Source organism: Diabrotica virgifera, chromosome 4 (assembly GCF_917563875.1).
Source record: "Diabrotica virgifera virgifera chromosome 4, PGI_DIABVI_V3a".
Lineage (NCBI taxonomy): Eukaryota > Metazoa > Arthropoda > Insecta > Coleoptera > Chrysomelidae > Diabrotica > Diabrotica virgifera.
This window is the reverse complement of record NC_065446.1, coordinates 261,834,705-261,851,041: the sequence shown is the minus strand read 5'-3', so window position 1 is coordinate 261,851,041 and position 16,337 is coordinate 261,834,705. Positions and strand designations below refer to the sequence as shown.

At 31.3% G+C, this 16,337-nt stretch overlaps 1 protein-coding gene across 1 annotated transcript in view; it reads left to right on the top strand.

The window, feature by feature from the left end:
* The window catches only part of LOC114325599 (muscle segmentation homeobox-like), a 165,177-nt gene extending 153,065 nt beyond the window's left edge, over positions 1 to 12,112 (top strand). Inside the window, exons 2-3 of the mRNA XM_028273704.2 lie at positions 5,369 to 5,556; positions 11,614 to 12,112. Coding sequence (XP_028129505.2) covers positions 5,369 to 5,556; positions 11,614 to 11,889 — 464 coding nt within the window. The 3' untranslated portion in view covers positions 11,890 to 12,112. The remainder of the gene's footprint in view (positions 1 to 5,368; positions 5,557 to 11,613) is intronic.
* Positions 12,113 to 16,337: the final 4,225 nt, after the last annotated feature.

Genomic DNA, 16,337 nt, shown 5'->3' with positions numbered 1-16,337 from the left:
ATGTAATATTGTCTCCCTGTGAATATTCATTAAGTAGATTTTACAGGGAGGTAATAAGATTAGAATTGTAAAAAAGTTTATATTGAAAAAATTAAAAAAAAAAAAAATATACAAAAAAATATGTATACAAAAAAAATGTATAAAAAAATTAAATCTTATTAAAAAAAAAAAGAATGTGTGTGTACTTTGTACGCACGTAAGAAGTTATACTTCTATTATATGATTTAAACGAAATTAATATACTTTTTATTTATATTTTGTTTAAATATTAAACTAATTTATACTTACTACTTTTCAAACATTTTTATTAGAACAGTGCCAAAAATTAAAATAATAAAAGAATAAAACACACACAAACACATTAAACAAGCCACAAATGATGTCTGAACATTAATTGTCGAAAAAATTTTTAACTAAATACGTATTTTCTGAAAATACAATTATATAATAAATATACTTACAATCATAAAATGTATTAAAAAAAACAAAAAAGAAAGTTTCTATTGGGACTCGAACCAGCGCTGATAAGAGCGGTTGGTATTGGAATTCATTCGCCTTCTCCGCTTAGCCACGGACACTATGTGTCATTATTTACGAAGATCGACTAACTAAACGGATTAAACTTGTGATATTTTGATATTTTGAAAATTGATCAAATTATTTTAATTTTGAATTGAAATGATTTAGAATTGAAAAAATACAACAAAACATAGAGTAAAAAAACAATATATTAGGTGAATATTGATAGAAATTTTGATGGTAATCAAATTATATAAATAAAAGTATTACATACTATGTATTTTGGCAGATCAAATAGGTAGGTTTATACCCATGATACATTAACAATTATTACGTACCTGTTGCTTTTAAAAACTATTTAAAAGTCACTGCAATATTATAAACTTTTTTGTTTCTGTCCTCACAACAATAAAACTAATATATTATACATTTGTTTACCTTTACCTTTACCTCCAAACCACAGCTGCCATATCGGATAATTTTTGACATGTCATTTGAACATCCAATCAGAACAAAGTTATAATGCGCATGCGCCGGGCTGATAGGTTTTAACATATAAAAAAATCACCCTCTATCGCCGGTTAAGAAGTATAACTTCAAAAATAAAAAATAAATAAATAAATAAATAAAAAGTATAATAAATTATAAAAAAATAAAAAAGAGAAAAAAAAATTAAAAACACAAAGAGGGTGTAAACCTCCGCGGGGTTGATCCGGGTTGAAGCCTTATCGCTGTGTAAAAAAAATCATATATTTATTAGCATTTAGTATTAGTATTTAGTATTAGCATGTAGTTTTTTTTTGTCGATTTAATTATTTGTAAATTAATTTAAGTTGGTTAGGGCCATGAATGAGGAGTATACCTACTGGTCAATTAAATGTTTCCACTTCTACATATTCTACATATGTATGTATGTATGTGCGTGCATAAATATTATATGTGCGCACATGTACCTAATGTATTATGTAATGCAATGTATTATATTTGGAATATTGTAGCAAACAGTAATTTATTATCTATCGTGGCTGAATGGATCAAGTAATCCAAAGCCAATAAGGAAGAAAAAAAAAAGTCTCGACACACCCAATACAGTATGTGACGTCATAATTAATGACGCACTGAAAAATGATCATGAGAACAAGAATAGTATAATTTTCTAGTATTGTGTCTAAGCGTTTTTTGTACTCAAATATCTATACATATCTAAACAATCTCTATATCAACCATAAATTAACAGTTGTAGTAAGTTGTAGGTAGGCATTTTCCGCAAAAATGATCCCGATTTACTAGCGAAATTTTATGATAAAGATTATTAGTGTTTGTTCAGTTTCTTTGCATCTTTTCTCTTTTATTTTAGCGTTTGTTCCGTTTTCGCGTATGCCTCATGTTAGAAATAGATATTTTTAACATAACCAGTAAATAAAAATACTATAAAATAAAAAAAAATCTTTTAGATAGGTATTTAAGAAAAACAAATTATTAACACTGTAAAGAAACAAAAATTAGCTTACTTTGGTCACATTATGTGTAATAGGGCAAATAGGGTCAGAATAAGGGAACATATTTACCATGGGAGTGAATGATTAGGTCATCAGAGTATTGAGAAAATTAAAAAATATAGTCCATTTCTCTTCAATATGCTAATGGATGAAAAAGAAGATGCGGAATCGCTACAACTAGGATACAGACACGGCCACAGTAGAATGTGGCAGTATAGTGTGCTATGCGGGTGATGCAGCCCTGATTGCAGAGGACGAGGATGACCTACAAAGACCACATTATCGATGCTATCAAGCATGTCGACGACTCAACATGAACATATCCACGCAGAAAAAAAATGCATTACCATTGCGAAAGACCCAATTAGATGCAAGCTCGTGGTAGAGGGGAAACCCATAGAACAGCTAAACCAGTTCAAATATCTAGGTGTAGAGTTGTTAAGTTATCATGACCCAGCCAGAGACCTAAGAGGACAAATTAACAAGGCCGCTGTCTTGTCCGGATGTTTGAGAGATGTGGTCTGGAATAACCCATATATGAGAATCGACAGCAAAGTTAAAATTTATAAAACTTGCATCAGACCTGTTATGACCTATGGCATTGAATCAAGAGAAGACACCAATAAAACCAAAAGCATGCTACGAACAGCCGAAATGAAGACATTAAGAGCAATAACATGGAAGACAAGAAACGATAGAATACGAAATAACATCATCAGGGAACAATGTGGCGTGCAAGATGTAGTCAGATGGGGCAGGCAAAGACGAAGAGAATGGTTCAGTCATGTAAAAAGAATGGAGGAGCACAGACTACCAAGAATTGCGCTAGAACGAAAACGAGCAGGCAAATGTCCACCGGCGAGACCACCAAAAAGATGGAGAGATAGCTGGCAGTCTACTTCTCAAGAAATACTTCAACGTCGGAATTAACAGATCGACAGATCTACAACAAGTATAAGAAGAAGAAGAAGAAGAAAAAATACCAGCTTATCCATTGTTTTCATTTTAAAAATACCATGTAGGTGGGTTGTTATGACATCTCCCTATTTATTCCATTGTTAATTATAAACTGGTTTGAGTCTGCTAAAATAACCCAAAAATATCAAATATATATATTTTTAATAATTTTGTAAGCGCTCCTTCCATTTTTTTTGCTTAATTATTGGCTTTATTCAATTAATATATTGATACAAACACACAGACACAAAAGCTCGTTCTATCAAATTACCTTTGCGAAGAAATAAATTAAATATTTGACCAAACTGGACGAATTAATCGAATGTAAATGACCGCGTACAGGTGTGTTGACAGAGAAATATAATATCTCTTCCTAATTAGAGAGACACGATGACCTCTATGAGCATTGTGTGCCATTAATAAAATAGACCATCAGGTGTACCAACGTGGGACCTGTTTGAGTGCATGAAAAATTCGTCAACTAATAACCGACAGGAAATGTATAGGGGCATCAAATAATGACAACACAATATTTCAATTTATTAAAATTAAAATTCGGAAAATAATGATTCTGTCGAAGGTTGGCTATTATTAAATTTTTTTGTACGTTTTCAAGTAAGCTTCCAAACAATTCAATTAATAAAAAAATACTAGATCCTTTGTAAAATTTATCTTTAAAAGTTCCTAAATAAGGGTTACATTAAATAACAGAACGTTTTCGGATTAAAAAATCCATCATCAGTTGTAAAAACCTATTGGTGGGTCCCACGTGGTAGCAATGTAAGCGGAATGGAACTTCACATATTTAACTTAAAAGGCCAGGGAAGAGTCCTGTGTTGCCCTGGATAATATCCAGGAGTACTTGCAACATCACAAAATTTTAACAACAATTTGTAGTAAATTCTACAATTTTATAACATTTAAAGGGTTTATACGCAAAACATTTTTTTTTATTTTAATTCATTTAATATTTAATTTAATATAAAAAGGAATAAATCCCTCTCATTGGCTGTATACTATAATAAAAATTACTAAAGAAGTAAACATCTTCCCTTGTAGATAGTATATAATTTATATAAAATTTTCTAAAATAGATCCAAGTTGGACTCAAAGTGGGTAAATCAACAGTACAATACAAACAAACGTTTTCGGACTAATTAGTCCATCATCAGGTTAACCTGGAGGGACTGGAGCTTTAACCTGATGATGGACTGATTAGTCCGAAAACGTTTGTTTGTATTGTACTAGTGATGTACCTACTTTGAGTCCAACTTGGATCTATTTTAGAAAATTTTAAATAAATTCTATAATACTATCTACAAGGGAAGATTTTTACTTCTTTAGAAATTTAATTTAATCTTGCACTTGTTCTTAATTCTCATTTTTTTAATAGCTCTGGATTGTTCGATCCATTCAGGAACGATAGATAATAAACATTCTCCTTCTTCTTGACTGACTTTACAACTCGCGGTGAGTCTTCGCCACATTTACTGTAGCCCTCCATCTTCTACGATCTTACGCTTCCATTTCCCATTGTTGTACCCCAATCCTAGATAAATCAGCTTCAACATCATCCTTTCATCTTTTTCTTGGACGCTTACTGACCTTCTACCATCTGGTCTATTGAAAAATATTTTCTTTAACACTCTGTCTTCCTCTGATTTTACCACATGACCTGCCCAACTTATCTGGTTAGCTCTTATATATCTGACGATATTTTAGATACCATACAGAGTCACCAATTCAGAATTATGGCGTTTTCTCCACTCTAGTGCCAATTCGCCTCTTTGAAGGAGAAAAAATGAGAACCTTCGTTTCAAATACCAGCAGCCTATTTATTTCCCGCTGATGTAGAGTCCATGTTTCACTTTTATATGTAACAACTGGGCGAATAATTATTGAGATGTACCTACGGTCTTAATTTAGATTGTCTTTTTAGCAGCTTAGATATTAATAATGATGATAGGAATTATGATGCTCTATTCCCCGCAGCTTTCCTTGCTAAGACCTCTGTTTTTCTGTTTTTATGTCGTTGTCATCTGTGATGATCGCCCCCAGATATTTAAACTCCTTTACATAGAGATATGTCTTAACAATTGCTTGATTAATGACACATAAAACAATCATATAATAGATTTTTAGAATAGAAGGGGCAACTGCTGAGGGCAAAAGGCACAGTAGGTAAAACTGGATGAATTTTTGGTATTTAGATTGTTGGTTCGATTGTAGAAAGCATATAATACCACTTAATATCCCAGTTTTACCTTAGACTTTTCTTGCGTTAGATCACTTCTATCTAGCCAAGTTATTTCCCACCTCATTAAGAAAAATAATTCTACATATTTTTTTTTCAATTTTTGATACATGATTTCATACCATTTTCTTTGTTGCAGTGGACACAAATGGAGAACCTCCCAAGCTGAAATGTAATTTAAGAAAACACAAACCAAATAGGAAACCCAGGACGCCTTTCACGACGCAACAGTTATTGGCGTTGGAGAAGAAATTTCGTGATAAGCAGTATCTTAGTATAGCAGAAAGAGCAGAGTTTTCAAGTTCCTTACGGTTGACGGAAACACAAGTAAGTAAAATCAGTATTCATACTCATTTCGATAATGATTTAACCAGAATCCATTATACGAGTAGACCAACAAACATCTAAAAAGATTCCAATAAGAAAAGTAGTACGACAAGGATGTGTTCTATTCCCTCTACTTTTTAATATGTGCTCAGAAGAGATGTTTAAAGAGGCACTGGAAGTCAATGAAGGCATATTAATATTGAACTTGCACATTTTTTTTTATTACATAATAATGTTCAGTTTTGTATAAAAATGAGATTTCCGAAATTTCACGCTTCAAAACCTCATAATAACTTAGAAGTACAAATTTAAAGTCTTCGGTATTTTAAAGTAGTTCGAACGGCCCGTGACGTCACCTAGTTTTATATTAGTTATTATTATGGTTATATTTCGCTGTGTCTAGGTAAACGCTAACGTGTACGCAAATAAAAAAGTTAGGTACATACACGCGAATTAAACTTCATCAAGCCAATGACGTCATTATTTAACATACGCAGTGACTGTATATTTTGGTAAATACATGCTATTTTGATATGTTTAGTGTTTGTTTGATAGAAAAATATTTGTTAAGGGAAGGGAAGCAGAACTATTCAGATGTTTCAAACTTAATTGTAATAAATCAATGTATATTATAATAAAAGTATATATTTAGGTTAGCAAAATAAATATACAGAGTGAGTTTTATGTATGGAAACACTCAATTATCTCGAAAACGGCTTGGACGATTTTTGTAGATTTTGGTAGGTAGGCGTTTTTCAATGCGGCCGATATTATAGTGCTAATTACATTGTTGTCAAATTTTCCGTTTTTCTGGGAATCTAATGAACTTTCTTATTTCAAATGAAACACCCTGTATATTTTTTGCGTTTTGAAGTCCTTAAGAAATACTGATTATTTCTCATGTTATTTTCCCTATACCTAAATGCCATAATTTCGGAGTAATTGCTACATTTATTTAAAAAAAATTAAACAAATTATAAATACATATCAATTTTTTGGCCCGGGTAAACACTATTTTAGGTGTTTGGATCAATGGGAACAAAAAAGATCTTTTGTAATTTTTCTCTAAAATTAATCGTTTCCGAGTTATAAACAATTTAAAACTGAAAAAAATCGAATAATGACGATTTTCAAGGTTCAGGAACACAACTTAACAATGTTATTTTTGAAACTGCGAAGTACCAAAATTAATTTGTATTTATTACTATATTTGTATTTTTTGTATTATTACTATAAAAGTAATTTGAGATTGATTAATTTTAAAACATTGTTTTTTAGTTGTTAATGAAGCCCGATTGCCCGTCCTCTCATGTGCACTTCATTAAAAATTAAAAAGCAATGTTATAGAACAAAACGAGGCAAAAAATATTATGGTAAGCTATTAGAAGAAGAGTTGAGCCTGAATTTAGGTACTTTGAAATTTCCCAAATTTTATTTTTTAGTTGTGTTCTTGAACCTTGAAAATCGTCATTATTCGATTTTTTTCAATTTTAAATTGTTTATAACTCGGAAACGAATAATTTTAGAGAAAAATTACAAAAGATCTTTTTTGTTCCCGATGATCCAAACAATCTAAAATAGTGTTACCCGGGCCAAAAAAATTGATTTTTATAATTTGTTTAAATTTTGTTTTAAAATAAATGTAGCAATAACTCCGAAATTATGGCATTAGGTATAGGGAATATAACATGAAAAATAATCAGTATTTCTTAAGGACTTTAAAACGCAAAACATATACAGGGTATTTCATTTGAAATAAGAAAGTTTATTAGATTTCCAGAAAAAGGGAAAATATGACAACAATGTAATTAGCACTATTATATCGGCCGCATTAGAAAACCCCTACCTACCAAAATCTACAAAAAAGCCGTTTTCGAGATAATTGAGTGTTTCCATACATAAAACTGACTCTGTATGTATTTAGTTGACATGACACGTACAAAATATTGCTAAAATAATTTTTATACGTAAGTTAATTATTATAATCAACTATTCTAAATGGGAAATGAGCCACAATTTAACTAAAAAAAAGATTTTATTAACGTTTCGACGGCCAAATCGGATGTCATTGTCAAAATACAAAAATTAGTCAGATTAAATAAATTATTAGAAAAAATTTTTTACTAAGCAAGAACATTTTTGTTTAATTTAATAATATTTTGTATTTTGACAACGACGTCCGATTTAGACGTTGAAACGTTAATAACATCATTTTTTTAGTTAAATTGTGGCTTAGTTCCCATTTAGAATAGTTGATTACAAAAATGCCACAAGTAAATAGCTTCATAACAAGTTAATTATTATTGTGAAAGCTTTAGGTCTTCCTTTTATTTTAATTTATACGGTAATACTAAATATTGTATATACTAAATTGTAACATATTGTACTTATTGTAATACTAAATACTGTATTTCACTTATAACTAAAAAAATATATATTAATTTATAGTCTCTTAACTTTTTCATACTGTTTTAAAATGTTGTTAAACTCATTAAAACAACTAAATAATTGTCCACACTGCATAGTTAATTTAAAAACAAACACTAAACAAATAAAAAATAAGAAATCTCTTTACTAATCAATATTTAAATTAAAGTATAAACACAACGCAATTAAACAAATTCCAACACTCTGACACTAACTTTTTTATTTGCGTACACGTTAGCGTGTACCTAGACACAGCGTTATATTTAGGTATATTCTTCTTTTCCTTCTTTAGTTTATTGGCCTCCACCTACTTGGGTATTTGGCCAGCTCGTCGTAGGGTAATAAAGGAAAAATATTTATATTCTAATGACATTTATCGTATGTCGTTGTAATAATATATACCAGTTTGTTGAGATTTTAGTTTGATACAGTTTTTGAAGGAAAGAAAAGAAGGTTTACTATTGAAAATAAAACCATTTTGTAAAAGTAAAAATGTTCTATGAATAGTTCAAACGAACAAAAACACGTTACATAACTGTATTTTTTACTGACGTTTATAATGTCTAATTAATTTTGTTTACTTTTTGGTGTAAAATGTAAATGCAAAACCATATGATGTCACGACGCGTTTTTTGCTGGATGGAATAATTTGAATTTTTAATCGTCTTTAGGGGAAAAACGAAAGACAAACAAAACTTTTGTAAAATGTAAATGCAAAACCATATGACGTCACGACGCGTTTTTTGCTGGCTGGAATAATTTGAATCTTTAATCGTCTTTAGAGGAAAAACGAAAGACAAACACAACTTTTTTATTATTGATACATGTTTTAAATTATGTTCTGTTGTGATTTATAACATTTTTTTCCAATTTTAAATTTTATGCAAGTTCCCTATTAACGGAACACTAGTGATTACTCTTAAATATGCAGACGATACAATATTCCTTGTGAACAGCAGATAAGGGCTGCAAATTTTCGTTGATCGCAATACGCAAAACTGCGCGAGGTGTGGAGTGGAATGACTCTGCACACAAAAGAAAAACGAAAATCATGGTTGTCAGTAAGAACACGATTGAAGACGAAACAATCTACGTTATAGGAAAAGATTTAGAATAACTACCCTGATACAATTATTACTTAGAATGTAAGCTAAATGAACAATGGGGTCGCAGCTTTTAATAAGATGAAAACAGTATTATATAATGGAAACTTGGGAATAGAAATTAATACTGCAGTATTGAGGTATGTATTCCTCGTCGTTTTATATGGAGTCGAAGCCTCAACAATTTACGGACGCAATTGAAAAAAGATTTGCCAGCTTTGAGATGTGACCTTATCGAAGAATGTGGAAAATATCATGGACACAACATGTAACAAACATGGAAAGATTAAGAAAGATGAAAAAAATACGCAACACTGCGTATGAAAAAAATGGGCTACTTTGGTCACATACTAGGAAATGAAAGATATGCACTCAAAAAAATTTAGTTCGTAATATTGATTATAGTCGGTTCGCTAAAGACACAACTAGCTAGTGATTTTAATGGGTAATTTTTTTGTTTTTTGCCAATTTTCCCAAAATTGGCAAAATTACTAACTATTTAGTAATTATTTTTTGCCAATTTTACCAAATTGGTAAAATTACTTACTAAAATAACTAGCCAGTTGTGTCTGAGTTTAGCGAACCGACTATAACAGTGATTATTGAATAGTATTTCGTTGTAACAACAATTTAACTTTTATCTTTCAACGAACTTTTAGACATTGATCAATGTATTTGGTTATTGTCACAATGATTGTATAATAATTGTGAAAATAACTAGAGTATATTAATCATATATTAATCATATATTAATAATGTATTAATCATATATTAATCATATATTAATCATAATATTAATACATTCAATTTATTCAGCCAATAAGTTAATTTCGTATATTTAATAAATAATGTTAATTCTGGCAGCAACTCACTTTCTTGATTTCGTAGATGATAAGCAATTACCTTGGTTTATCGTGACAATGTACAGATTTCATTAAAACAATGTAAAAATGTTGTTAATATACAGTAATATTTTATTATTCCATAGGTGTAAACCGATTGTTGTGACAACGAATGCATTAATCAATATACTACTGCGTTTAATAACCACAATCAATGCGTCATGGTAACAATAAACGCAGTTGTTGAAACAAAAAATGTTTTGCTTGACCAATTGAAATGTAACGGCTTTTCCTTACCGTGATACCCCGAGCGTCTCTGTGTTACCATTGTTTAAAAAGGAATTCTTTGTTAAACAATGCTGTTACTTCTGCCGAAGTGCCGAATAATTTCATTTCGTTTCCAAGTGTACTCCGTACTGGAAGGAAGTTTTCGTGTGTCTATTATCGTATTCATTTTTTTCGAATCCTGAGAAATCCAAATAGCAGTTTTGAAAAATTTAAACACAGAATAAAATATTACAGTATTATCGAGGGTCTGAAGTCCCTGATAACTTCTATTATGATTATTTTAATGAGTCACAGGGGTGAAAAAGAGAAAATTTAGTATGATTTTTAATTTCAAATATGTATACCATTCAAAAGAAACTTTTTGTTTATTCTAAGGGATTTTTAGCCCTCGGTTATACTGTAATATTTTATTCTGCGTCTAAATTTTTCAAAAATACTTATTAGTTTTCTCAGGATTCCAAAGAAAATTAATGCGTTTAAAAAGAATTCGATCGAAATTTTACACCTGTGCTCTCAAAAAGGATTACAGTGTTATACATTTTTGAAATCACTATTTCAAACACTTTTAAATGAGCTGTCACATGATGTAATTTCCCATTTAAAAAAATCAAAGTTGTGCCTGCCACCTGAAGAGGGATCGCTTAAAGTTCGAAACATTGATGTTATAATATACTTTGATTATTTTAAAAATCGACCTGTCCAAGAGTTTTGCTTATCTGCTAAAAATAAATAAGTTAATAAGGGAGGGGGTAACACTTATTCCAGCGCATTGTATAAGTGAAATCAAGTGACGTCAAGCCTAGCTAAGCTCGAGCTTGTGACCATACCTACACACGAAGAAAAAGAAGAAGAAAACAATTATTGTTAAATGGCCATCCGTTAGGTTAGAAAGATAAACCGAGATTCGTAATAGATTTTCTTTAAATTACAAGAGAAATCCCAGTTCTTGGCTGTATAATATAGTCTTAAAAACTTACAAAGGTAAAAACTTCATGTGTAATGGTACCTATACGTTTTATTCAGAAACTTTTACAAAATCATCCAAATGGATTATTAAACTCAGTAGAGATCAGTAAACTACGTTTTTCGAGCAGGGACATCCATGTTGCCCTTTTCTTTTAACATCGACCTAGTATCGTTTCAAAATTTAATTATAACATAATCATGTAACACTAAGGTTTTTATAAACAGAGAGTGAGCTAATTTCAACTACGAATAGAATGTTTCGAAACCGAAAATGTTCTGGAATTTTTATAATCCATTTTTATAATCCATTACACACACAGTTTTTACTTATTTCTTTGTAAGATTTTTTTATTTATAACAATTATTGTTGACTTAATTCTAACTCCTGGTGATCCAGAATAGGTATTGATTGTTATTTTATTTATTTCCAGGTAAAAATTTGGTTCCAAAACCGTCGAGCGAAAGCCAAACGTCTTCAAGAAGCAGAACTGGAAAAACTGAAAATGGCGTCGCTGTCCCGTCATCATCACGCGCTGTACCCCCATCCGGCGCTCCAGGGCTACTTCTCGCCAGCGACGCACCCTCTGGCTTCGCTTCTGGGGGCCAGGCCGCCCATGGCGCCCCTAGGACTCATCCCCCAACCGCCGCCGCCCCACATGGCGTCCCCGCAGAGCAGCATCAGGTCTCCCAGCCCGCATATTAACTAATAAATGCATCAGAAGAGTTTTTGGGGTACGAGCGAGTATGAAGGTTTCGATGTACAAAGCATTTTTGTATCGGCTAGGTAGTTAGTTTGCGCGATTTAATGGATTTCACGCCATTTGTCTCCGATTGTTAATAGATGAAAAGGAAGTGTTACATTTAAAATTTTTATAAAAGTGATATTTGAGTAGTATTACATACAGGTAATTAAAAGTTGTTAATGCATAAGCTGTAATCCGTTTACTAAATTCAGTTTTTTTTGTAATTCCCAAAATCACATTCAATCACATTAATTTCTAAATTTTTTGATAATGAAATAATGTTTCTATTGATAATAAATATGTTGAAGTGATGAGTGCTAGAAAGACTAGTTAACATTGTATAATGAAAGTTTAGATTGTGATGTCTTGATTACTTATCCAAACAACAAACCTTATGTTTGATTTTGTCATTCAAAGTTATCTTCTTTATACAGTCATCCTGTCATACCAAGCTTTTGTTAAAAACCAATTCTATAGATAACTTGGAACATGACACTTCTTGCAAAAGCGCGTATTCTAAATTTTCTAATTTTAATTTAAAAAAAACCAATACCAGGAGAAGATTCAAGAATTGGTCACAAGTCACAAGCCGACCTTACACCAAACTAAAAAAGAATCCAGTGAAATTACTAAAAATTAAACTTACAAAACATTGCACTTTAAAGGTCTTCTTCTTCTTCTTCTTCTTCCTCTTTATAAGCAATTCTGCTGGTTCAATTCTTCTCAGTACTCTCATCTCCGCCGTTTCCAGTAGTCTTTGTGTCAGTGTTATTATGTCGGTTTCGACATATAGTGTTATTAAGGGATCCTGCCAATCTATTTGCTTTTTGTACTTGATTTCTCACTCCTTTGTCTAGGTCTCCGTAACTTGACAATGTAATTCCAAGGTATTTTACTTGTTCAATTACTTGTTCAATACTGATACCATCAATTTCTATTTTGCATCTGATTGGTTCTTTACTGATTACTATTGTTTTGGTTTTCTGAGATGAAATTGTCATATTGAATTCTTTAGCTCTTATGTTAAATCTGTGGGCTAATCTTTGCAGACTACCTTCATCTTGAGCTACCAGTATTGCGTCGTCTGCGTAGCAGAGTATTTTTACTTCTTTGTTTTCCATTCTATATATCCTCTTCCTTTGTTGACGTTTTTGATGATTTCATCCATGATTAAATTGAAAAGCATAGGACTCAATGAGTCTCCCTGTCTTATTCCGCTGCCTATATCTATAGGTTCTGTAAGTTGTCCATCTATTCTGACTTCCATTTTGTTGTTTTGGTAGATGTTCTCAATAGTTTTTATAATATCTAGAGAGACCTCTCTATTATACAGAAGATGGATAACATATTTGAGTCTTACTTTGTCAAATGCTTTCTTTAAGTCAATCAGACATAGAAATGCTAGTCTATTGTACTCTAGTGATTTCTCAGTAATTTGCTTTATGACGAATATTGCATCTGTACACGATCTTCTAGTACGAAAACCCTGTTGTTCATGTGCTAAACTTATCCTCTGATTCATTACGTCCTGTAAGATTTTAGTTGTAAGTTTTAGGGTAGTATTTAACAAGTTGATACCTCTGTAGTTTTCTGGCTGCTTTTTATCTCCTTTTTTGAATAGTAGAATTAGTTTGCTCGTTCTCCGTTCTTCCGGTATTTTATTGTGTTTTATGATTTTGTTAATTAATGTTGTTAATTGTTCTGGCATTGCTGCTCCACAATATTTCAGTAATTCTTTTGGTATTCCATCCTTACCTGCAGCTTTTCTGTTCTTCAGATTTTCGAGTGTTTTTCGTACCTCCTGTGCACTTATATTAACATCTTCATTTGTGGTAACTTCTGGTGTTTCCGGTTCTAGCATCATTTGTTCTTCCTCTGCATAGAGCTTTTTTTAGACAGTCAATCCATATATCGTTCTCTATGTGTTTTGGTTCTATTAGTTCCACTTTAAAGGTATGTATACATATGCGCTCCGCACGGCGCGCGCGCCGCTTTCGCGTAGCATGTTTGTTAGATGAATACGTGTTTTCAAGAGGCGCACAAACGGAGTGCCTCTTGAAAACACGTACTAATCTAACAAACATGCAGCGCGCGATCGACGTACGCGCCAAAGAGCAGCGCATATGTATACGTACCTTTAGGAATATATGACAGACTACCAAAGAAGAACATTAACACCACACTACAGCAAGACACCACACTTATACGAAGTTTCACAAAGAGAGTGTACCTCAGACCAATTTGCAACAGAATGGGTTCTCCTTGCAGAAGACTGCCAAAGTTTTTCCTGGACATAATACAGCCTCTAGCCCACAACATATAATTTTTTATCAAAAATTCACAGTATTTCTTGCACAAACTAGCAGAAAGAAATGATAATTCCAACAACATGCTCCTCAGTTTTAACATTCCCGTCTTTTCACCAATGTACCAAAGGAAAAAACTTCAAAAATAATAAGAAGCAAACTAGAAAATGATGATATATTGACAACAAAAACAAAACTGAATGTATATCGTTATTATTGAACTACTAACACTCTTCACCTAGTTAATGACTTCTACAAATAAAATTATCTATGAGCTCATCCTTTTATCCATTATTAGCTGATAAATTCATGGAGGATTTCGAACACAACACAGTACACAAACAAGACAAACAACCCACAGTGTGGTCGAAATATGTAGATGACATGTTCATTCATTTGACCTCATAGACCAGAAGCATTGGTAAATATCTGATGGAGATCTACAAAAATAAAAAAGAGTTCCTCAAATTCATCATTGAACAAAAAAAAAACAATAATTCACTTCATTATCTGAATGAGCTCATTACAAGGAGGACACAGGATATACAACCAAAGTCTAGAGAAAACCTACCCACATCAACATATTATGTAAATTACCACTCCAACCACAACGTAAACATCAACAAAGGATTTATCAAATCCCTATATGATGAGAGTCCGAAGTACCTGATCCAATGAAAATGCATTCAGGGAGAAAAAAAAACCTACTCACAAAGGTTTTTAATAAAAATGACTACCCGTGGTCAATTTAAACAAGGAATTCCACAAGATTGAAGGAATTAAACAAAAAAATAGCACAAACATTCCAGAGACACTCACAAGAAAAGGACACAAAGATGACAACAATAATATGTAAAGGATAATCAGAAAAATTGAAAAGGATATGAAAAAAGTCCAAAAATATTCAACAAAACTAACACTCTGGAGTGCTATCCAGTCCAAAACTAACCCCAACAACATATAAGAAAGATTCAAAAACTGCCCCTATAAAATACCCTATGAATGCAAAAGTTTTTACGTAAAAGAAACTGCAAGACCACTGAGTGTCAGAGTATGAAACGTACACCAAGAACTGATACTTATAGAAATATCAGATATGCAAACATGCCTAGGACAACAAACACGATCTACAATAGTCCAGAGTAATAATAGTCTAGTAAAATAAAATTACACTACATGTAAATCAAAATGTAAATTCGTACAGGTTGAAACAAATTTTATATCAAAGTTTAGGTGGGTACAAAAGATATTTTCAAGAAAGTATCCAAATCATATAAGGGGATCATTGTTTAAATAATTAAAAAGGGGTCATTTTTGCAAAAAAATTACTTTTTTAACTGCTGAGGTCATTCAATTACTAATGAAGGTATATAGAATTATTTTCTGAAAAGTTGAAGTTGTCTTTCACATAAGACCTACTAAATTAAATTTGACCCCCTATTTATTTAACTAATTATACATAAAACTTTAAAACAAATTTGCAAAAAATTATTTTTAGCGTTTTAAATAAGCACTATAAAATATCTTATTTTACAGGAGAAGTTGCGCTATGTTATCAGTATTAACCAAAAAAAATATTGGTCCAAAAATATTTAATATTTTTTGAGATATTGAATTTGTTTATTAAATGTTACTCTATTTTCAATTGCAAAAACGCGGTTGTTGCCAAAGAAATATTCACCTGTATTAAATCTTATTATTTTTATTTTTATGTACGATTTCGATAAATGTATTGATAAATTCAAATTTCAATTAAACTTCCCCCTAAAATGGCATTTGAAAATTATTCAAATTTGTTTATAATTTGTTTTTTAATAACGTCGCGGGGATTAAATATTTTGAAATGCCGTTTCGATAATTGGGTTCCTGGGACTTTTTCACTAATTATCAAATTTTTTTGTCTTTTTTTCCTCTTCTTTTTTTTTCTTGGAGTTATATTACTACGGGCCCTTTTAGGGTTAAGTTTCATTAAGAATGTCGAATCTCTAAGCTGTAGATTCTAGACCTAAAAATATTAAGATTGGTCTAAAATCACTTAAATAAAATGTGGCTACTTACTGAGTTACAGGGTGTTTTATTTAAAAATTTAGGAATTATTGTTACCAA